The sequence below is a fragment of the Colletes gigas genome, unplaced genomic scaffold (assembly GCF_013123115.1).
Source record: "Colletes gigas isolate AHSC1104 unplaced genomic scaffold, ASM1312311v1 Colletes_gigas_Sc00019, whole genome shotgun sequence".
Taxonomy (NCBI): domain Eukaryota; kingdom Metazoa; phylum Arthropoda; class Insecta; order Hymenoptera; family Colletidae; genus Colletes; species Colletes gigas.
In genome coordinates, this window is record NW_025106648.1 from 5,749,773 (window position 1) to 5,775,595 (window position 25,823).

The 25,823-nt window shown below is 41.8% G+C and overlaps 1 protein-coding gene across 1 annotated transcript; it reads left to right on the top strand.

Moving 5' to 3' along the window:
* The first annotated feature begins 21,143 nt into the window (after positions 1-21,143).
* Positions 21,144-24,320, top strand: LOC122400587. Its single transcript, XM_043402109.1, has one exon. It carries the CDS (start codon positions 21,144-21,146, stop codon positions 24,318-24,320), a length of 3,177 nt encoding a protein of 1,058 aa, XP_043258044.1.
* Positions 24,321-25,823: the final 1,503 nt, after the last annotated feature.

The window sequence follows — 25,823 nt, forward strand, 5'->3', positions numbered from 1 at the left end:
AACAATACTGAAAATTTATATGGATAAACAGTTAATAAAATAAAAACTTGTTGCATATACTGCAATCGGTAAAAGACGTCGGAGCTTTATAGGCATGATTAACATTTCCATATAAAAGTTGTAATTTCCTTTCAAGAAATATGTTGCATAGCTTGCAAACTGTTTTACAACAAATTTGTAAATCTTATTTAAAATATCAAAGAATTAAATACATTAATACATTTTCTAAAATAAACTGTAATAAAGATGGTAAATATTTATATTTCACGATGTTTGGAAACTACAGTCATAAAACTGGCAAGAAATAATAGTTAAGGGCGACATTTAATTATTTTTGGTGATGGAAAAATAGTTAAATTAAACCTTGCACAAAAATTTACGACTCCAGCTTTTATTAAGGAAGATATTCAAGATATAGCAACAAGCTATAATAAATTCATATATAAAAATTCTTTATTGTAGAAATAGAATGGAAGAGGGTAAAATAATGATCAGTTTATTCGCTTTTAAATACAATGTTTATCGCAGCTCGGTCACCAAGGCACTGTTTTTCTTTTTTCCATGCACAATTCATCTTTTTTACATTCACATTCCTCCATCCTGCTCTTTACACTCGTGTTCTCTTTCTCTCATTCACTCTCTCCTTCTTACTCGCATACATTCCTCTTGCTTCATTCACACCTGTCTCGGAAGGCCATGACCGTTTCCCAAATCTCGCTCATGTCATGGCTTCCGAACACCGCGATATCGATCCGTTTCGATCGTTCCCTTCCCACACTCGGCCGTCCTGACCAGTGCACCTGTCCTCAGATGCCACTGGTTGAATCTTTTCTAATCAGAGTCAATATCGCTTATCTCCGCACAGTCTTCTATCCATGGTTTCATGTGATCTGCCGCCGTTGAGGTTTCGAGAGGACCCCCATGATTGCCGACTCTTTTTACCAAATAACGATCATTCCGTAGTGCTTTCGTTATCGTATACGGCCCCACATATTTCTGTGTAAGTTTCTGCCCTGGACCCCCCTGTGTCTTCTTTATAGCCACCAGCTCATCTTTCTTATACACTTGTGCCTTTTTCCTCTTCCTGTTGTAGGTTTTCCTATTTTCTGCTTGCATCTTTATGATTTGTTCCCTCGCGTTGCACCGCAACTCATTTCGGTTCTCTTGAAATTTGTCGATCCACTCCTTCTGTATTAGCTCGGTGAGAGATAAATCTTCGTTCGTCCTCATACGCGTTCCAAATAAAAGATCGAATGGGGTGGTGCCGATGCCGCGATGATATGTGGAATTCAGACATCTCTGCAAAGCGTCGAGGTGACGATACCAGTTTTCCGGCTTTGGTGCGCTCATTTTCGTTAATACCGGGATAAGGGTTCGGTTGATCCTCTCCACCTGTCCGTTCCCTCTTGGAGTACCTGTCGTGATTAAGACATGCTCGATGTGATGTTCGCTACAGAAGTTTTGAAATGTATCTGATGTAAATGCGGTGCCTCGATCGGAGATGATACGACGCGGGTTTCCAAATATCATTGCTTGTTTCGTTAAACGCTGTATGACTTCCGTGGCATCAGTCGACTTCGTCGCATAAAGCCATACGAATTTTGTAAATGCATCAACTACTACTAGAATATGACGGTAACTTTTTTTCGTGGATGCCAAAGGTCCGAGATGATCTACATGAAATGTATCCAATGGTACCTCACCCTTATCGATCGCGTGCAATAATCCCTCTTGTTTTCCCTGTTTCCTTTCTGCCAGAATGCAACCGACACAATTTTTTATAATTTTCTCCACCTTCGCTCGCAAATTGGGAAACCAGTAATCTCTTTGCAGAAGCCACTCCGTTTTCTTTTTCGAGAAATGACCGTTTTCATGCGCTCGCCTCACGATCTGCGTCTGCATTGACTTCGGTACTACTAATCGCACATCTCCTTCACATTCTTTGAATAATAACCCATTACGTACAACATACTCATCCGCGCTCTCTCGCTCGCATGCATCAAAGAGTTTACATAAGTCCGCATCCCTATGCTGTGCTTTTCTCAATCGCGCTGTTATACTCTCTTCACCTTCGTCAATGGCAAATATCGAAGGAAGAGGACTGCGGCTCAATGCATCTACATGTGCCATTTGCTTACCCGGTCGATATACTATGGTATAATTAAACTCTTCTAGCAGAAGAGCCCATCTCACTACCCGGACGCAAAGGTCCGCCTTGTTCATCGTTAGCATGAAAGCACGACAGTCCGTGATGATTTTGAACGGAATACCTAGTAGATATATTCTAAACTTTTTGAGAGCTTTTATTATAGCCAAAACTTCTAACTCGTAACTTGTATATTTTTCCTCTGCCGCAGTCGTCTTACCACTTGCATAAAATACAGGGTGAAATGCACCATCATCACTGCCCCGTTGCATTAATATAGCGCCGAAACCATACATCGATGCATCCGTATGCAATTCAGTTTCTGCATCCAGTTGATACAACTTTAAAATGGGCTTTTCTGCCAATGCACTCTTTAACCCATCAAACGCTCGTTTCTCTTCATTCCCAAAACAAAATTCAACATTCGCTCTCAACAAATTCGATAACGGTCGTGCGATTGTTGCGTAGTTTAAGATAAATTTTCGAAAATACCCCGCCAGACCGAGAAAACTTTGCAATTCCTTCACGCCTTTTGGCTCCGCGAATCGCATAACCGCTTCGACTTTCTGTTCCGACGGCCGTATGCTACCATTAACAATAACATGCCCTAAAAATTCGACTCGCTGCTGCAGGAAACGGCATTTCTTCCAGTTGATAAGAAGACCGAATTCGGAAGCTAATTTTAATACGCGTGACAATCGCTTTATTCCATCCTCTACAGTTATCGAGGGTATTATCAAATCATCAACATAAATTAAGATGATACCATCTTTTAATAACTCACGAAAAATTTCGTTAATAAATTTTTGAAATACACTGAGCGAATTACAAAGTCCGAACGGGGCTCTTAAGAATTCGTAGTGGCCGTCTGGAACAGTAAACGCGGTATATTTACGACTATCTTTTTCTATGGGTACATGAAAAAACCCGTTTTTCAGGTCGAGCGTTGAAAAAATTTTTGCACCTTGTAATCTATCCAACTGGTCCTCTATCAAAGGAAGCGGATAACGATCCTTTATGATTTTTTTGTTTATCCTCCTATAGTCGACACATACCCTCACGGTTCCGTCCTTTTTCCGCACCAATACTACAGGACTCGCATATTCCGACAATGACGGCTGTATAATTCCGTTACGCGACCATTCTTCTAATTGCTTTGCCAATTCTATTTTTTCTGGTTGAGACAAACGCCGTGCCCGTTGAAAAACGGGTTCGTCATCTTTGACTACAATGGACATTTTAACATTACATTCGCGCGTTTTGATTGGATTATAAGTTTCTATCATATTTTCCACAGCGGTCCTATGCACCGAATTGACTATGTGCGCTATATTCGTATCTATCTGATTGATCTCGGCATCGCATTCGATCTTAAAAATATCCGGAATGTTCGTCAGATTGGTTTCAATCACTCGCGCAGTATTATCAATGGAAATCTTTCCCTTTTCTACAATTAGCTTTACCGTGTTCAAGAAATTTGTACCAATGATCAATTTGTGTTGAGTAAGGTCATTCGGAATTACATGAACGCGAATGTCATACTCCTCATTGTCTATTTCGATTTTCACGCAAAGTTCTCCTAACGTTCTATTATTTCGCATGCCTACACCGTGAAAAACAATTTCCCTTCGTTTTAGCGAAGGAGTGCCTATTGCCATATACGCATCCGCCCGTATTAACGATATATCACTCCCTGTATCAATTAACGCATTCAATTCATGACCATTCACCATTACCTTTTTATAATACTTGCCACTTACGGAAAGCGTGTCTTCCCGTTCAAATTCCGCCACATTGCAAGAGTTCCCGTTTTTTGGTTTTGAAGGACAAGCTGCTGACATATGCCCATATCCCCGACATTCAAAACATTTCACGCCCTTGTCCTTCGTAGGGCAGTCGTAAAATGAGTGGTTTCTGGATCCACAGCTAGGGCACCGTCTCACTTTCGTGCTGCTTGTTATGTCCATCCTGGCTGTTCCTTGGGTGCGATTCCTCCATTCGTACTGCCTCCGGTCATTGTACTCCGTTATCAATTTTGCAGGTAACTCCATGCGCACCTTGGCAAATGCAGCAAGCAGAGCTTTTCGCGTTCCAAAACGTTGTATGTACGCTTGATTCCGCAACACGATGTCGGGAATACCAGCAACAATCTCGTTCACCATTTCGTCTTCCAGTATTGGTACACGATTCGCTAGCAGCACCTTATCATGATAATACTCGGAAAAGCTCTCATCATGCTTCCACACCCGCCGTTCGAATTTTTTCCGACGGTCCGCCTTGTCCATTTCATAACCAAACATCGCCCTTAACTCTTCACATAATTCCCCGGTGGACATCTGCAGGAATTCCGGCTTGGAATGCAGCCAATCTAGCGCTTTTCCTCTAAGTCTGGATCCCATCAAGATCCTACCTTCGTTTTCCGACAGATTATATGTTGACTTTAAGAGGTGCACCTGTGTTTCCCATCGATTGAAGGTGCCCTCACTTCCGTCGAAGTAACCTAACAATTCCGCCACCGCTCCGACATTGGCTTTAGGCTGCCCCGCATTTACCGTCGGCACCGGACTGACAGCCGCTTCACGGCACTGCATTTGCTGCATAACCACAATTTCACGACGGGCTAACTCGAGTTCGCGTTGCGTAAGCTCGTTTTCACGTCGTAAGAGCTCCATCTCGCGACTCATTTCTCGCTCGCGCGCACTAGGTGTCTGGTCGCTGGGAAGTGTGTACCAGGCTCTTTGTGCACGAATATCCGTCGCAAAGTTTTCCTGCCTATCACCCGCCGGGATCCCGCAATCTTCAGTCTCTTCGATCTCGTCACCGCGTGGCAGATCGAGGAGAAAAGGATCTGTCGCACCTTTCGCTTCCGTTAACCTCATCAATAACACCGCTTTCGTACCCTCTGTTGATAGGCCGAGCTTCCTCAACTCCTCTTTCAATTGCGCCACTTTCACATTTGCCACACTCATTATTCTCACTTTCGCGAACTTTTACCCACGTTACGCACTCCGATTTTCGAAAAAAAAATAAGAGAGATGAACTATTATTTTCTCTTCGTTTGGACGAGCCCCCAAGTTTGTAGAAATAGAATGGAAGAGGGTAAAATAATGATCAGTTTATTCGCTTTTAAATACAATGTTTATCGCAGCTCGGTCACCAAGGCACTGTTTTTCTTTTTTCCATGCACAATTCATCTTTTTTACATTCACATTCCTCCATCCTGCTCTTTACACTCGTGTTCTCTTTCTCTCATTCACTCTCTCCTTCTTACTCGCATACATTCCTCTTGCTTCATTCACACCTGTCTCGGAAGGCCATGACCGTTTCCCAAATCTCGCTCATGTCATGGCTTCCGAACACCGCGATATCGATCCGTTTCGATCGTTCCCTTCCCACATTATACATTTACAACACAAGCACTTATAAAAAGTTAATCAAAAGAAATAATAGTATTAAACTAGGGGGGGGAGGATGATTCCGGAGAATCAGGCGGGGTTCAGGAGAGGGAGGAGTACGGTGGACCATATATACGTGCTGAATTTTTTGATTGGAAGGCAGGTCGTGAAGAGGGGTGGGAAGTTGGTGGCGCTGTTCGTTGATCTGCGGGCGGCATTTGACACGGTGGACAGGAGGACTCTGTGGGAGGCGATGGAGAGGAGAGGGGTGAGGGAGGGGTTGAGGGAGAGGGTAAGGGAAATTTATAGGGAGACGAAGAACAGGGTGAAGGTGGGGGGAGGTAGGGGAGGGTTTTTGGACGGCGAAGGGGTTGAGGCAAGGGTGCCCCCTGAGTCCGACGCTCTTCAATCTGTTGATAGCGGATGTGGAAGAGGAGATGAGGAAAGGAAGATGGGGAGGGGTGGAGGTAGTGGGAGGAGAGTATGTACGTTGGCCTATGCTGACGACCTGGTAATGGTGGCGAAGGACGAGGAAGAGATGGGGAGTATGATTAGGCGGCTCGAAGGGTATCTGGAAGGAAAGAGGTTGGAGGTGAATGTGGAGAAAACGAAGGTTGTAAGGTTTAGGAAGGGTGGAGGAAGGGAAAGGAAGGTGGAGTGGAGGTGGAAGGGGAAAAGGATAGAGGAGGTGAAGGAGTTTAAGTACCTGGGGTACGTGTTCAAGAGGAACGGGGGACAGGAAGCGCAGGTTAGGGATAGGGTGAGAAAGGCGGGGGTGGTAATGAGACAGGCATGGGGAATCGGGAAAAGGAAGTTTGAGAGGGACTGGGGAAAGAGAATGTGGCTGTTCGACGCGTTGGTCTGGACGGTGGCGGGATATGGGGCAGAGATTTGGGGGTGGAGAGAGAGGGAAGAAATGGTGAGGATGCAGGAGAGGTTTTTAAGGTGGTCATTGGGGGTGGACTGGAGGACGCCAGGGTATATGGTAAGGGAGGAGACGAAGAGGAAAAAATTCAGGACGTGGGCGGGAGGAAGGGCAAGGAGATACGAGGAGAAACTGAGTAGGGGAGAGGGAGGGGAGTTGGCTAGGTGGTGCTTGGAAGAGATCAGGGAAAGGGAAAGGGAAGGGGGAGAGGAATTGTCGGCATGTGAGAGAGACAGGTTGGGGTGTAGAGGGTTGGGAGGGGTGAGGGAAGGAGGGAAAAGGACAAGTGGGCGAGGGGGCTGGGAGGGATGGGAGGAGGAAGATGGGAGGAGGCAGGAAGAGGAGAGATGGGGAAAAATTGTGCAGTCGAGGTACAATAGATGGTATAGGGAGATGGTGGTACGGGAGTTACCGAGGTACCTGAGGACAGGGTAGGGAGAGGTGAGGTATGGGAGACTGGTAAGGTATAGGATGGGGAACGAAATGAGGGGGGGGAGATACTTGGGGGATGAGGAAGGGAGGAGATGCAGGGTATGTGGAGGGGAGGAGGAGACGTGGGAGCACGTCTTGGAGAGATGTACAGGGGATGAGGCAGAGGGGAAGGGGATCGGGGAAAAGATAAGGGAGATTTTAGACGAGGGAGGGGGAGGGGAGGGGTGGATAAAGAGGCTGGAGGGTAGGAGGAGAGAGAAAGAGGTAGAAAGGGGGGAAGGGGGGCGTGAAGGAGGGAGGTAAAAGGAAGGAAGGAGTGAAAGAAGGAATGGAGTGTAAGGGTGGAAATGGAAGTCGAAGGCGGGGAGGGCGAGCGAAAGTAGAGTAAGGGAGAATTGAGGAGGGAGAGAGAGAGAGAGCGTGTAGGTTGAGAGTAGCGTAAGAGTAGGCTAGTAGGCTAAGTAGGCTAAGTAGGCTAAGAGCGTGCGGAATAAGAGTGAGGGGGAAAAGCGGGCGGAGCGGTAGTGTAAGAGTAGGATAAGTAGGATAAGTAGGATAAGTTAGGTTAAGGAAGGTCTGTAGGTGTGAGATGAGGAGTAAGTGTAACCCTAAGAGGAGGCATTAAAATGGATACTACTACTACTACTACTAATAGTATTGAACTACTATCAAGAATATATATACAATAAATTTTAGAAATTTTCTGGATTGTTACCTTTGGTTTGCACAAATACATTCTTCTTGAAAACAATTATGAGATTACAAATAATATTTTATGCACAAATGGCAATATTTTGTTTACATTCCGTAAGAGAAACAAACATTATTATTGTTTTTTAGCATAAAATATTTATAAAAAGTGCAATTTTGTACCTTATGACAATTAGACTTATACATACTATGGAATTGGTGAACCAAATAGGAACAAATTAAAAAAAATAAATGATTAAACAGGATACATTTATTTTTTCTCCCTTACTTATATTTTATATATGTAATTACAATATAAAATGTATTAATTACAATAATACATTTTGTATAAAATTTTAATTATACCGCACGTAAAACCACCCTCTGCCCGATGGCATTACTCGTCCGGTCACACCCTGTATAATTATTGATATTTTAATTTTTGAAAATAGAACGTCATAAGTAAAATCTCTAATATAAAGTAAATTCTCTAACATTCTTAATCTTGACTTAACTTTGAAATATTGAGTATACACGTCTAACCTTAAGAGTTAACTCTGAAATATTTAGCATAAACGCCCAATTTTGAGATTTAACTCTCAAAAGTCAAGTGTGGACACTCAAAATTAAAAGCTAACACTGAAAAAATGTGGGTAAACACTTAACATTGATAGTAAATTTAAAAAAAATGGGCATAAATCCTCAAAAAATGAATGTTTTTCCGTAAGGGATATCTTCTAGAATTTCGTACAAAGCAACTACTTTACAATCGACTAGAGTCAGTGTACGTTACATGATATTAAATGTAGTTAGCAAAAAATTGTAGCATTTATAAAAACCATGTAGCAAAAACATAATTCGAAGAATACCGTCACATATTTTCTCAAAACTAGTTAGCTACTCGTTGCTGTAATATGTTACACTTGTTATTGCAACAGGCTATCGTGAAGTACACATGTTTCCAGCTCGTAAATCTAACGAAATGATTATATTTATTTTCTAAAAATAATATTGTGCCACTACAATGGATGATCTTTTCTTTTGATACTATATCTTATATGAAAGCAAATGTAATGTAAAACGTATAGAGAAATATTGCAGGAATTAACAGCTAAAATATAGAAAATTCATAAAATTATGATGACAAATCTACATAGAATAATTACAATATTTATATATTACAGTACACTCTTAAATTTAGGTAGAGTAGACTTGTTCATTCATCAGGTTAAAATTTGTCAAAAAAAGGAGACGAACAATTTAATTTTCATGGAAAAATAAAATCTGAAAATTCTTTACACAGATTTATTGATCTTTAGAAATGGCATAATTTTAATTTGATTGTTTTATGTCTTTTGTCGTTCATGATTTTTAAACACTTGAATATAAGGGATGGCTTGGATAAAAGATTAATTCCTCTCTCAAAGTAAGAAAACTGTCTTGAAGCGATTATGGTTAAATTTTCAGAAGGTCTAATAAAAATTTGTATAAAATCTTGTAAAAACGACGTGTATCAGTCATCGGTATTGTTTTATTATACTATAATCCATTAAAAGAGTAGCACACGTTGCAGAAAACTGGATATCACGAAATTAACAACATCCACCTAAAGTGAAGATAAGATAAGAATGTAAAGGAAGTATTTATAAAATGTCGTAAGACGTTTTTAAAACGCCTCGCAGCTTTGACACGTGCAAAAACGTAATTTATGAAATGTTTCATAACCAGTCGGATGAAACGTAGTACTTTCTACAAAAGCGTCTATTACCGTACGTAATGCTGAAGATTAGAGAAAGCTGCGTAAATTACAATGTGCGAGAGAGGAATCGAGAACAATTGTACTATACAGACAAAGGCATTCATATTAGACGTAACGCGAATTATGAAGTGAAAATTGCAAATATTATACGCAATTCGAGGAGAAGGAACTCAGTTGCACTGTAACGTGACTACATAGGTCGTTTTCAACTTCTCTTTGTCTGCTGAGTAAAATACACGATAGCTCTGTGCAATATGCAATATATTTCGAACTTACAATTCAATATTAAAATTAATGGAAATTCATTTGTACATTTGTTTAATTTCAATTATATCTAAGAATATGATTCATTGAATAAAACAAGTTTATGAATTACTTTTGTATTTAAACTGGAGCTAAGCGTTATCTTTATTTTTATTTAGATTGTTACATGGTAGATGCTGCTGATAACACACATGTCAAATTTTATTCGATACATAGCATAGTTACTTAAATAAGTTTTAGTAAGCTATAATTTATTATTCATACGAATAATAAATTGCATACATATATTTTACTGGGTATAAATATTTTCTTTTTCAAAGTACATAAACAAAAACTTGTAAGAGCATAAAAGTAATTAATGGCGCTAATTTAAACTTACATACAATAAGACATATCAACCATCATTATTTTGTAGTACAACAAATTTGTATAAATATTGATCACATGTAATATGTGACAGAATTAACACACAGTATATGCTTAAATAAGTAATATATTTAATACAACAGGAAATATATAAATATGAACGAGCGCATGTTAGCTGTTGCAGCTCGAGATGCCAACCAAACAACAACCGAGTAACGTCGTGTGAACGCATCTCAAAGACGAAAGAAACAAAACATTCAACGACATGAACAACGCCCATCTCGACGGTCTATTTAAATTAAACACATATAGATCGCTTTCTCACACCCCCTCTATCGATATGTGTTCTAAATTAACTAAAACTAAACTTTATTTTTAACATAAGCTCAACATTTCAATACAACGTTCGTGTTTCGCTCTACTTAACGCCTTGGTAAGGATATCGGCTAACATAGAATCTGTGCTTAAATAGTGTATGATTATTTCGTTATTTTCCACCAACTCACGCGTAAAATGAAATCTAATATCAATATGTTTACTTCTCTTATGGAAAACAGCATTTTTTGACAGTTCAATAGCGCTTTGGTTATCGCAATAAACATCAACGGGATCACTTATTAGTTTTTTAAAATCCATGTGATTTAGCAATCTTTTAATGTAGACAATTTCTCGCGACACTTCAGCAAGAGCAGCGTATTCAGCCTCCATCGTAGATAGAGCGACTGACGATTGCTTTACGCTTTTCCAACTTATTGGACCGCTAGATAGCACTAGTAGATTTCCCGTGCACGACCTTCGATCGTCGGTGTCTCCTGCCCAGTCTGAGTCCGAATATGCTTTTAATCTTTCGTTACTTTTTACGTAAGTAATGCAATATTTCGATGTCGCTTTAAGATAGCGAAGTACACGTTTCGCGAGGATCCAGTGCATTTTTCCTGGGTTGAGGCAAAAACGACTTAATGTCGCGGCTGCAAAGGCGATATCAGGACGCGTGGCATTTGCGAGATAAATTAGCGCTCCAATCAATTCCCGGTACGGTGTATGTTTCATCTCGTGTATTTCTTCAGGCGTCTGAGGGCACATCTCCATTGTAATTTTTGTATTTGATTCGATTGGCGTTGACACACTTTTTGCTTCTTGCATACCGAATCTTTCAATCGTCTCTTCAATGTATCGCTCCTGGGATAGCCGAATTTTTCCTACTTCTCCATCGCGTTTAATGCTAATCCCTAATACATTCTTCGCTGGTCCTAGATCTTTCATTTTAAACATTAATTTCAACTTAGACTTAATTGCTTCGAGTTTTTCTATTTTTCTAGACGACAAAATTAAATCGTCGACGTAAATAATAAGAATTACACGGTTTTCTCCCGCTCCGAACACATATACGCATGGATCTGCAATTGTGCGCCTACCTCCACTACTTAATATAAAATTATCTAACTTTTTATACCACTGGCGCCCGGATTGTTTCAAACCATATAATGGTCTTAATAATTTACACACTTTCTCTTCACGTCCTTGACTAACAAACAATTCCGGCTGCTCCATATATACTTCTTCAATTAGTTCGCCCTGTATATATGCTGCCACAACATCCATTTGATGAACGTGCATTTCCTCTTGCACAGATGCAGCGAGTAGGGTGCGAATAGTCTCATACCTAGCCACCGGAGCAAATACTTCAGTATAATCAATACCAAATTTTTGTGTGTGTCCACGCGCAACAAGTCTGGCCTTGTATTTTTCAATTTCCCCTTCTGGAGTCATTTTCTTTTTAAAAACCCATCTGCTCGTCAAGACTTTTTTATCTGTTGGTCTGGGTACGAGTTCCCATGTTTTATTTCTTAGCAAATTTTCATACTCACTTTCCATTGCTTCTAGTCACGCTTTTTTGTCTGACCGACTTAAAACGTCTGACACAAATATCGGGTCGAAATCTTCAACGTTGCTTTGTTGATATATTTTTCTAGGTCTTCCTGTTTGGCCCGTTCTCTCAATCTTTGGGCGACCTGGCCCATGTTTTGCCACACGATTCTGTGTTTCATCCATCTTACCATCATCCAATGGTTGGTTAGATTCTAGGTTTTCATCATCTTTTTCTGGCGACTCAGGATTCTTATCATCTCGTTCCTCGATAGTAGGATCGGGAATAATAAATAATTCGTTTTGCTGTCTTTTACCTGTAAGTATTTCAAAAAATTTAATATCTCGAGCTTTAATTACCTTCCTCGTACCTCTTTGCCACAAACGGTATGCCTTTGACTCTTCTGAGTATCCTACTAATATGTACTCATCGCCCTTTGGCTGAAATTTACCCCTATTTGGTCCCTTATATAATGCAATTGCTTTGCTTCCAATAATTCGTAAAAACCCTACGTACGGTTTCCGTCGTGTCCATGCCTCATATGGAGTTATTCCATCAAGCGCCTTTGTTGCACTTCTATTCCTTAAATATGTCGCTGTATTAATGGCTTCGGCCCACAGAGAGTCAGGTAAACTAGCTTGTGTCATAATACACCTCGCCATCTCCACTAGCGTGCGGTTAGCGCGTTCCGCCACGCCGTTTTGCTGTGGCGTGTACTCGACACTTAATTGATGGACGATTCCCTCTTCTTTAAGAAAGTTTTTAAAATCCTTTGAAAGATACTCTTTCGCATTATCCGTGCGAATTTTCTTGATTTTACGACCCGTTAGTCTTTCAGCTTTTCTTTTAAAATCTTTAAACGCTTGGAGTATGTCCGATCGGTTCCTAAGCACTACTGTTTGAGTATATCGCGAATAGTCATCAATGAACGTTAAAAAATATCTCGCGCCCCCGAGAGATTCGCATTTCATAGGCCCGCAAATGTCTGAGTGAACTAAATCGAGTGGCCCTTTCTCGCGATTTTCGGATCTTTTAAACGGTAGTACATGAATTTTACATTTCGCGCAAATTTCACAATTTAAATTAGTAGATAGTGTCGCAAAATTCATACCATCGACCATTTTGCCATCTTTCATATTTTTCAGATCGTTAAAATTAATATGTCCGTATCTTTCATGCCATCTTATTAATTTTTCATTAATATCAGAGCTTGTTTGCATCGCACGTTCATTTTTTTCGTCTACGATATATAACTGATCACGCTTTATGGCTGTCAACACCTTTACATTATTTTTATTTCTAACCGTCGCGCGATCTTTTTCGAACGTCACTGTATAGCCGCGATCTGTGGCACGAGAAACTGACAAAAGGTTATTCCGTAAACTCGGTACATACAACGTGTCCTCTAACTTAATAGATTTTGGCGAGTATCTACCTGTTTTCGCATTTAAATTTACATTACCTATACCGGTTGATTCTACCCATTGATCGGCGGCTGTATACACCTTGTATTGCTCATCATTGTTTACAGTCTCGAATTTATTTCGCTCGTTACACATATGCCTTGTCGCGCCACTATCTAGGCACCATACACTCGACCTTTTAACCGGTTCCGTATTGTACGCAATCGCAGTCATCGCTTCGCTTAAATAATACGAATTTTCACGTTTCTCGATTGATTTTGATCTACATTCTATAGTTTTATGTCCGTATCGCCCGCAACTGAAACACTTACCATTAAACTTTCGCGGCTTCGCTTTATAGTCTTTCGCGTACGCTCGTGTATATTTTTTCCGATCGAAATTGTCCTTTACATGTAACGCATCACTTTTGTTTTCTCTCTCACCTGACTTCACATCGCGTTCATTCTGTCTAGCCTCTTCTTCCTTTATCTTCGCCATAAGATTATCCAATGTAGGTATATCGTCCCGCGATTCAATTGCGATGCTGAAGTTTTCAAATTCCCTCGGTAACGAAATCAGCAGCATTATGGACAATAATTCGTCCGAAATTTGAATACCGGCTTCCCTGACTTGATCTGCTTTTTCAGAAAACTCGTTTAAATATTGAACAATAGTCGTACCTGGTTTTCTTTCCATTCGTAGAAGTTCTTTGCAGAGAGTCGCCTTCCTCACTGGCCCACGAGATTCAAAGACAATTTTCAACTTGTCCCATGCTTCCTTTGATGTATTCGTTTTTTTTATGTGAAGAAGCTGACCATGCATAACACTTAAATTTATCAACGCCAAAGCCTTTCCGTCCTTTCTTAACCATTCTTGAGGGTTTTCAACAGGTTTTACTTCACTACCGTCGACGTATTGCCATAAGTCGTTATACGTTAATATGCTTCTCATCTGTATCTTCCACAAATCATAATTGTGCTCCTTTAACTTCTCGATGCTCGAGAACATACTAGATGCAGCCATATTCCAGTACGAATTTTTACGTATTAAACACTTCGACACTTATTTTTTCCTTTATATTACTTAAGAGGCATGTCTGGGCCCATAACCTGACAGAATTAACACACAGTATATGCTTAAATAAGTAATATATTTAATACAACAGGAAATATATAAATATGAACGAGCGCATGTTAGCTGTTGCAGCTCGAGATGCCAACCAAACAACAACCGAGTAACGTCGTGTGAACGCATCTCAAAGACGAAAGAAACAAAACATTCAACGACATGAACAACGCCCATCTCGACGGTCTATTTAAATTAAACACATATAGATCGCTTTCTCACAATATGTTATGTAAAATTACCAATAACCATGGTATAAAAAAATGTATTTAGTAACAAAATTTTGAAACGTAGATAAAATAAATGGAACAAAGTTATATCACACTTTTATGAATTATGAGGCTGAAAATCATAATCGTGTATGTTAGGCACCACACATTTTGAAAAAATCGTGATACCAAATAACGAGTGTCGTTAAGGTGTAAAGTCGGAGCTCGCTTTATTTTTGTGATTTTTACTATTATAATTTTTAGCGCCTGAGTTAGCATTATAGAAACAAAGCATGAATATTTATGCACCTATCGTTGTTCTTTTAATAATTTGTTTGCTTTTCATTTTCAATAAGTTTCATTATTCTGTTCGAAAGGATCTGTATAATTGTTTTATGTGAAAGATTGTTTCATGCTTGTTAAATAACATTTTTAAATTATCTTTTTTATGTTTCGCATGAAAAATAGTAATTTATTGCATATTATTCTATAAAGGAGTATCATAATATTTTAGTAGAATTTTGATTATTTCATTAAGAAATTGAAACTAAAAATGTTTGCATTTATCAAGGTAACCAATCCTATGAGAACTAGCATATTTCTACTCTCAGAGTCAGGCAAATTTTATTCGTGAATAACAAATAAAAATTGTTAGATTCATTCATGAACTAACTTCCGTTTATATTTCACTCATAAATTTATTAGTAAATTAAAATTCATTAACGTATTTTTTAAACTGATTCCAGGCCCCTCGAGGTCAGGGCAGAAACTAGTTTTAGAATAAATCTAAAATTTTTATTCGTTAATCGTGAACAAAATTTTCTGAACTCCGTCTATTACGTATAGCCTATTCGTAGCGTCTCTAGTATTAGTTACTCTTTACTGGCTACACCGTCTAGTTAACAATGCTACGTAATGAATTACACTCTTTTGCAATAATCGAGATTTTACTTTTTTACACTTTACTAGTCAATCTCAAGTTACGATAAAACTACAATTTTATTTCAGATATAAACTGTCATTTTTTATGCTGCATGTAAAGTCTCGGTTCGTTAGGTATCGATTTACTTGATAAACTACCAACCATAACTACTAAGGCACTTGACCGAAATGCTAACTGTGTAGTTATTTTTACTGTATGTGGTTGGTAGCATGGGAACGGAGATGAGAGTGAGAATATCATGGCAAAACGTCCGGTAGTGAGTAATGGCGAAAGAGTGAGAGCACGTGGAGAGATCTGTACATTTATTGTTAAATTTCGAAATAAAATGTGTTTAAGCAAACAATACTATGTTGTTTAAAATCAGTGGCCTGAACCAACCACCATCCCAACACTAACAATTTTTGAATTGCTGTAACTTCATAAAATACAATCGTACTACACACAACCTTTATGGGGTTTTAAAGATTGAACTCCACACTTTCACTTGCTTAAATACAATTTTCTCAAATGCCTATTATACTTAGAAAAATGTGAACAAATGAAAATCGTTTTTTCTAAACATACGGAAAACTTTCAAAAAGGCCCCAAAATCTACAAAAATATTTCTAACGACTAAAACAACAATAAATTTAAAGATTAAAGCCGTCTCTTTCAAATAATCTCTCTAAAAATTAGTATACAATTTTTATCCCGGTGTTATTTAATTGTAGATCGAGAGGCATCGTAGGCATTAAGAACAAAACCTGATACATTAACAGAAACTAAAATATTCGTCAGAGATAAAAATTGTCATTGTCATTATTTTTCGGTTGTAACTAAAATTCACTTCTAGTTCAAAATCTTCAGTTATCGTATTAATAAAAAAACTGAAATTTTTTAATTAAACTGTACTCTTTATCCCAAACATCTGTCAAAAATTTGTATAAATTATTTAAAAGAGATGGAAACCAATCGAATATTAAAAATTATGTTCTGACTACCCCAATCGCCTGATCTCAATCCCATTCAGAAAATATGGGACGAGATTAAACGCAAGATAAAAAAAGCAGAACCGAAATCGAAAATAAATAATAAAATGTTTAGCATGCAGGCAGGCTTCAAAACACATCCCATTTCTAATAACAATATAGAATCTATTTTTAAAAAACAAACTAGACTTACATACGATTCGACTTCGTGACGACGACCACTTTGGACAAAGTTTCTTTTTCTAAGACTGTACCTACGTACCTCATTCAAAATGAAATAACACGACGAATAAACATCGCATACTAACTTTGTAGGAATGTTATTGAAAACAGGAGGCGTCAATCTTTGAAGTTATTAAAGTTCATTCACTGAAATTCAGTGAACTGTAAATTCATTAGATCAAGAATGTTTTGTAAAATTTGGGAGACGTTAAAATTTGTTTCTACAATCTACATCGTGTAACAGTCGCTATACAGCTAATGTGCATACGTATACTATTTGTCTTTCAGTATTTCTCCACTGGTTGGACTAATAGTAGGGAGGATAACTAATTTTATGGTTCAGTATACAATAAAAATAAAAATGAAAACAGATAGATTGATGGAGGGTGAGCTATGTACAGACATAATATAATCTATTACAAAATGTTTAAATGTTGTGGAAGAAAACCGGAAAAATAACGATTGTTCTATAAATTACTCTCTAAACCAGTACTGAATTTAGAAGAACTCAAGGAAAGAGGAGGAGAACTAACAAAGAATCATAAGTAATGAAATAGTTTGGAGTTATTAAAATTCAAATAATAAATTTTTTTATCAATGGAGAGGGGCTGAAACCGTTGCAAGTGCCTCCTTGTATCCAGTATCTTCAACTACGAAGGAAAGAGGCAATGCCCTAATTCGTACAAACCAAGAAGTTGTGTCAAACATTAATAGAATATAACGATTACTAATTTCACATGCTTGTCTCAGATTTACAATACTTTCATGGTACAAGGTACCACAAACGTTTTCTCTGAAGCGTCCTCAATTTCCCGTCAAAGGATGACGCTCAAAAGAAACGTAATTAATCTCCATGGGAGCATCGAGGAATCGAATCTTAGAGAGCAGCCACTTGTTTACACAGAGAACGTAATTTACGCGATATCACCGAACGAAAGGTACCGTTTAAGCAGCAGAGAGCACGTCACGCGACAAAGCGTTCATTATTGTGGCCGGGACAAAAGGAAAGGATAAAATAAGAGTCAGAGGAAACGTCCACTATGGTTAAAGCGAACGACCCTATTATTCGAGCGAAGGAAATAATATCCGAACCGCTATCGAATCTCGTCGACTTAAAAAGTCCACTTCCACTCTTTTCACTTTACCTTTATTCGAACCATATTTTTTTCTCTCCGTTCACAGTCAATATTGTACCTTAGATACGGAAACTTCGAATTGGTCACAGATTTTAATACAAAACGCAGTGAAGGGACAAAATTCAGGAATGGCGATTTCTAATATTTGTAATGGATGGTATCACAAAATATAAGCTAAATCAATATAGATTTTTTACAAATCTTATATTTGGAAACAAATGTTGGATTTTGTTCGAGAATTAACTCTCATTTTTAGCAACACGCACGTGCCTTGTTTCTTTTCAATGTTTCGCTCATGCCGTGGCCACCACGACGCTCATTGGCAGCACCTCTCGGGCACACTTTGTGCGCGAGCAGGATAGCTGGCCCACCTGCGCGCGCAACGATCTCGCTACCGGCCGGTCGAAACCTCGTGGTGACCACGAGCGCGGCCATTAAGCAGTCTTGTTCGTAATCTCAAACGCGACAAGTGTGCTCTGTTTTTCAATCTCAGTTTCCTTTGTTCTTTTGTGCCGCACATAATCTACTGTGGTCAATGTAATTAATTCACAACAAATTATCAAGGCTCACGCTCATAAACCCCTTGCAATTAATATAATTGCAAGGGTATTATGAGTTTTAAACTCGTAATAAACGGTTGATTCTCATTCTCACTCGCGCTCAGAAATGGCGATCAATAATATCGCCATTTCTCATAACCGCTCGTGTAAACTCTTACTTAACGTACCGCTCATTAATTATGTATTTCACAAACGGGACAATATTGTTAATAAAGACCTTGTTTAATTAACTTTGCACCATAGTCATTTTTCGCGAACCCTCTCATAACCGGCATCTCAATGAAAATCTCTACAGTTCACTTCAATCTCAAACATTTTTGGTCCTTCGAGCCGGATCGCGATATGATATGGTGCAAAGGGTGAAGTGAATTCATAAACCATTGTGGTTTTCTCTTAACATAACGCTCGTGAACTTCAATTCACCTTGGGTGCGCGTGTTCGTTGTGAACAATGCCCACGCCCCAACGGTCGCGCAGTATCGCTCAACCAGTGCAGTGACGCTCAAACTCACTAGTGACTCTCACTCTCAACCAGTGACACTCAACGTTCACAGTGACACTCAACCTCAACAGTGACGCTCATCCCGCCCAGTGACACTCAGTGCTCACCAACTCAACCTCACGTGCAAAGTGAAGTGCGTCGACATGTGCGACAAGGCGAAGTGCACGAAGAAGGAGGAGGAGTCAACCTCGCGGCCTACATCACCTGCCCCCGCTGCGCCCGTCTCACCAACAGCCTCTCACCTCTCACTGGAGGTGCCTGCCGCTCAAAATCCGCCGCGCACCAGGTCCCAATCTGCTACGCCAATTCCGACAGAGCTGCTATGTAAATTCCATAGCCAGCTCTGTCGGATTCAGCTTCTAAAGCGGATTCAGGGGCAGCTACCGCTCACAGCCTCCGAGACATCACCGCAGGAGATGGCTGCGTTCATGAACCAGGTGGACGAGGTCCACAAGGCCTTCATGAAGGATCATGCCTACCTGGAGTCCACCTGGCCTGCCGCTCACCTCGATCACGAATATTTCGCCGCGGAACACTTTGGCGTCGAGGCGGCCATCGTATTTGACATCCGCAGGGCAGCAGGAAAACTCAAGGCGATGCAGGAGCCGACAAAGCCCGCTCAACCGACCGCTCAAAGATCAACGCCGAAGCTCCCAGAGATAACCCTCCCGGAGTTCTCGGGGAGCTTCAACGAGTGGCCCACCTTCAGGGATATGTTCACATCGCTCATCCTCGACAATGGGGCGCTCAACGACATTGAGCGCCTTCATTACCTACGATCGGCGCTCAAAGGAGAACCAGCCCGACTGATCAGCAACCTTCCACTCGTCGGGAAATCCTTCATCCCATCGTGGAACACACTCACTGCCCGATATTCCAACAAGAGGTTGCTGATCACTTCCCAGCTGGACAAACTCCAACTCCTCACACCCGTGCCGCCACGAAACGCAACATCACTCAGCAGCCTCTCAGCCACGATTCATGATGTGGCCACCTCCCTCGCCGCACTGGGAGTCTCAGACATCGGAGACGCCGTCCTGGTCCATTGCCTTGTCAGAAACATGGACAGGACCACACGGGAGGCGTGGGAGCACGAGATCGGGTCGAGCAACGACTTCCCACCTCTCACAAGAGTACGAGATTTCGTGGCGGCGCGGGTAACAGCGCTCGAAGGCTTGGGCCAAGCCGCGGCAGCGAAGGATCAGCCCGTGGCAACGAAGCCACCTCTCAAAACCACCGCTCATGCTGCCACCGCCCATGCCTCAACCGCTCCTGCTCATCGCGCCACCAATGTCGACAACGCCTACACCGCTCAAGATCCCGGGAGGTATCCGTGTGACATATGCCACGGCGACCACTTCATCGTCATGTGCTCAAGGTTCCGGGAAATGAGCATTAACGACCGATGGAAGGCAGTGGAGCATCTGGTGCTCTGCTCAAATTGCTGCGGGCGTCATTCCACAAGAAATTGCCGCTCAGCCCAACGCTGCAAGCAGTGCAAGGGGCATCATCACTCGATGCTCCACCGCACAACCACCGCTCAACCCTCCGCTCGCAGCAATTGAGAACTAGGTGCAGTCGTCCACTCAACAACACACTCACGCTCAATCCAGGCTCATCCAACGCTCACGCTGCTGGCAACGGCAGCCGCTCACGTCATCTCAACGGTGGCAAAACATCAAAAAATCAACAACTACTCGAGGCATTGTGTCATTGACGTTGCATTCCAACTACAGCAACGCATCAGTGAGACTCAGAGCTCACGTTCTTCCAACATTGACGACCATCTTGCCATCAACCAACGTGGATCAACAAAAATGGCCTCATCTCAAAAATCTCAAGCTCGCTGACCCAGACTTCATGGTGCCTCGCTCAATCGACGTGATCATCGGTGCAGATTCCTACGGGCATGTCATCAAGCCCAATCTCATCAAGGGTTTACCATCAACGCCTATCGCTCAACTCTCAATCTTTGGTTGGTTGGTTATTGGACCAGTGGGCTCAGCATCAACTCGAGCGCTCACATCTCACCAGGTTTCAACTCAAGAAGAAGAAGAATCGTCTCTCCAACATCTCTTGACGAAATTCTGGACACAGGAAGAGGTTCCAATCACCAACCAATCTCAACGCACCCCTAAAGAGCAAGAGTGTGAGGATCACTTCAGAACAACTCACTTGCGGGATCCGGATGGGCGATACATCGTGCGCATCCCTCTCAAACTGCCTTGAACCATGTTGGGAAACTCGTACAACATCGCTCATGCTTGTTTGAATCGTACTCTACGCAAGCTCAAGAGGAATGAAGAAGATCTTCACCTCTATCAAGAGTTTATGGAGGAATACGAGAATCTGCAGCACATGAAGAGAGCATCATCGCGCTCATCTCAACACTCAACAACTTTCTATCTGCCTCATCATGGTGTTTTGAAACCAGACAGCACGACTACGAAGCTGAGAGTTGTCTTCAATGGCTCAAGCTCAACATCTTCTGGATATTCTCTCAACGACATCATGCACACTGGTGAAAACCTACTGCTCAACATCACTGACGTGCTCCTATGGATTCGTCAGCACAGATACACATTCTCAACCGATATTACCAAAATGTATCGGCAAATCAGAGTGCATGAAGACGACTGGGATCTGCAAAGAATATTGTGGGTGGATAAGGACCTGCAAGAGACTCAATTTCAGCTCACTACGGTCACCTACGGTACCAAGGCAGCACCGTATCTTGCGGTCAGAACATTGCTGCAATTAGCTGAGGATGAAGGTCATCATTATCCTCTGGCCGTACCATCGATCACTCATGCCAGATATGTCGACGACATCTTTGGAGGAGCAGATTCACCAGAAGATCTCAAGAAACTCGCTCATCAGCTTCAAGGTCTGTGCAACGCGGGCGGTTTCCCACTTGCTAAGTGGCATTCAAACTGTCCCGCGCTACTCGAGGCCATCTCACCTGAAGCTCATGCTCAAGGCTCATCACTCTCATTGGACGACTGCAAAACCAAAATACTCGGAATGCAATGGAATTTTCTCAAGGATACATTTACATTCTCATCGAAGGAGGACTCATTCTCACCCCCAACCAAGATAAGTAAACGCCTCATACTATCTCAAGTAGCACAGATATTTGATCCACTTGGTTTCCTCTCACCGGTCATAATTCGCTGTAAGATTTTATTGCAAGAATTATGGCTGCACAAACTCAACTGGGATGAATCACTACCATCCCACATCACAGCACGATGGCTCATCCTCAGAGAAGATCTCACAAGTCTGGCCAGACTCTCAATTCCACGCTGGTTCAACACCTGTCAAGACTCAGTGGTGGAAATACACGGTTTCTCTGATGCATCTCAGCTCGCCATGGCAGCCGTGATCTACATCACGGTCTTCTCACCGTCCACAAATCTCAAGGTGACGTCACAGGTGTGCGCCAAGACGAAGGTCGCACCTCTCAAGAAACTCACTATCCCGAGACTGGAGCTCACAGCAGCTCTTATGCTTGCAAGGCTGGCAAGCTATGTTCAAGCGAAGCTCAATCTCAACATTGCTACAACTCACTTGTGGACGGATTCTCAAGTCACACTCATATGGATCAAATCTCACGCATCACGCTGGAAGGATTATGTGAGAAACAGAGTATTGGCGATACAAGAACTCACACCTGAGGCACACTGGGGGTATGTGTCTGGAACATCGAATCCAGCTGACTGCGCATCACGAGGCCTTTCAACTGCTCAGCTTGAACATCATCAGCTATGGTGGACGGGACCACCATGGCTTACTCAACCCCAGGACTCATGGCCATCACAACCGAAGCTCAAGGACGCCTCATGTGCACTAGAAGCGCGTCCAAGTATTCCTACTGCGCTCATCTCCCAAAAGATCGAGTATCAGTGGGATCTCATTCACAAATACTCAACGCTCAAGAAACTTCTCACCATCACTGCTATTTGTTTCAGATTTATAGCAAAATTAAAAGGGGTCCACTGCTCACCAGCCTATACCTCACACTCGCCGAGTGATCTGGAAGATGCTCAGAAATTCTGGATCAGGGCAACTCAGACCATCTACTTCGCTCATGAAATGAAGATGCTCACCTCACACTCATCGCTGCCTTCATCTCATGCCTTCAGTCACCTGACTGCCTTCATTGATGATAAGGGAATCATCAGAGTCGGCGGACGATTGGAAAACTCTCAGCTCCGCTACGAGGGTAAACATCCCGCTATTTTGCCTCGCCACTCACGTTTGTCTGAATTGATTATAGATCACGCTCACAAACAAACTCTTCATGGTGGAACTCAACTCACACTCGCCTACATTCGACAAACCTACTGGATCATCGGAGGAAGAGCTCCAGTCAAGGCTCATATTCTGCGGTGTTTGACGTGTGCTCGCCAAAGGGGAATCCGTGCCCATCAACTGATGGGCCAACTACCTCTTTCTCGAGTCACACCGTCATCGCCATTCACTCATACCGGCATGGACTATGCCGGTCCACTCACTCTCAAAACTTGGAAAGGACGAGGCGCCAAAACATCGAAGGGATGGATCTGCGTCTTCGTTTGTCTCACCACATCAGCTGTTCATCTGGAGCTGGTGTCAGACTACTCAACCGAAGGCTTCATAGCAACGTACAGGCGATTCTCATCTAGGCGAGGAATCCCACAGAAGGTTTACACTGACTGTGGCACCAATTTCACCGGAGCAGACTCATGTCTCAAGGCAATGTTCACTCAGGGATCAAAATCACATTCTCACCTCACTCATTTATTTGTTAACGACAGGACAGAATGGTGCTTCAATCCACCTGCAGCACCGCACATGGGTGGAAAATGGGAAGCTGTCGTGAAGTCTCTCAAGTTCCATCTCAGGCGTACCGTGAGTGATACCCTCCTCACCTTCGAAGAGTACAGCACGCTTCTGACCCAGGTAGAAGCAATTCTCAACTCACGACCCCTCGAACCACTCAGCGATGATCCTGAAGATCTCTCACCGCTCACGCCTGCTCATTTTCTCATCGGCACTGCTCTCTCAACATTGCCTGAACCTTCGTTGAAGGACGTCTCACTTCCTCCAAGGGCAATGTGGCAGCTCATTCAACAACGGGTTCAACGGTTCTGGGCTCAATGGTCATCTCATTACTTGCAGCGGCAACAAGCCATCTCAAAATGGCATCACCCATCCAATGCCATCAAGGTTGGATCACTGGTTCTCATCACCGACGAGAGGTTTCCACCTTGCAAGTGGCCTCTTGCACGAGTTCTGGAACTACATCCAGGGAAGGACGGACTCACCAGGGTGGTCACCCTGAAGACCGCGACCACCACACTCACCAGACCGATTGCGAAGCTGGCCATCCTACCAACAGCGGAATCATCAGCCACAAGTGGCTGATGGCGGGCGGAATGTTCGAGAATTAACTCTCATTTTTAGCAACACGCACGTGCCTTGTTTCTTTTCAATGTTTCGCTCATGCCGTGGCCACCACGACGCTCATTGGCAGCACCTCTCGGGCACACTTTGTGCGCGAGCAGGATAGCTGGCCCACCTGCGCGCGCAACGATCTCGCTACCGGCCGGTCGAAACCTCGTGGTGACCACGAGCGCGGCCATTAAGGAGTCTTGTTCGTAATCTCAAACGCGACAAGTGTGCTCTGTTTTTCAATCTCAGTTTCCTTTGTTCTTTTGTGCCGCACATAATCTACTGTGGTCAATGTAATTAATTCACAACAAATTATCAAGGCTCACGCTCATAAACCCCTTGCAATTAATATAATTGCAAGGGTATTATGAGTTTTAAACTCGTAATAAACGGTTGATTCTCATTCTCACTCGCGCTCAGAAATGGCGATCAATAATATCGCCATTTCTCATAACCGCTCGTGTAAACTCTTACTTAACGTACCGCTCATTAATTATGTATTTCACAAACGGGACAATATTGTTAATAAAGACCTTGTTTAATTAACTTTGCACCATAGTCATTTTTCGCGAACCCTCTCATAACCGGCATCTCAATGAAAATCTCTACAGTTCACTTCAATCTCAAACAGATTTACAATTAGGAACAAAAGTATCGGCACACGTAGTCGATCGGTGAGGGCGCGACTTTGATTAGTTGGTACGTCTTGCGACACGTGAAAGAGGAGACGTATCGAAATACAGTTTTCTTATAAAAAGGTTATCTCGTGCAAACTATTTCTTCTTACCTTGTTCAACTCCTGCCACGAACCTCATCAACAATAACTAGTAAACAAATAAATGCTATCGAAATCAGGGAATTCCCCAAAAAGAAGCAGTGTACCAATCTTATAAAAATTTCATTCTAGATCCGAAACAAAAGCATTTTAGGAGTCGCATGGTGACAGCCGAAGCGTTTGGACGTGTTATAAATTCCGTGCGTATCGTGAATGCGAGTGCCATCGCGAGTATTTCAAGTGAAGTTTTTCGGTCGTTTAGCAGTGCATTAAGTGCAAATCAGTATCATCCGTACACGGGAGCGTACAAGCTCCTGTGGTCATTCTCTCATAAGCATCTCGGTGCAACCTTTTCACAGAAATGTTCTCTGCAAAGAACACCCCCAATGTACAGCAACATCGAAGCTACACCAACGTCCTCCAAAGTGACAGTTTCCCGAAGAAAGAACAAGCAATCGTAATTGAAGCCAAAGAGGGAATACAGATAAAGGATTACGTCCAAGCCTTGGGAAAACTAACCAGCCCAAGCAACATTCGATTTATATCAAGAATTTCTAATGGCAGAATTTGTGTATTCCTCGCTACCAAAGAAACCGCGGATAACATCACAGGTAAATACAATCATATTAAAATCGACAACACAGATCTCTATCTGAGACCGCTCATCAACAAATACCAACGCATCATACTTTCAAATGTTT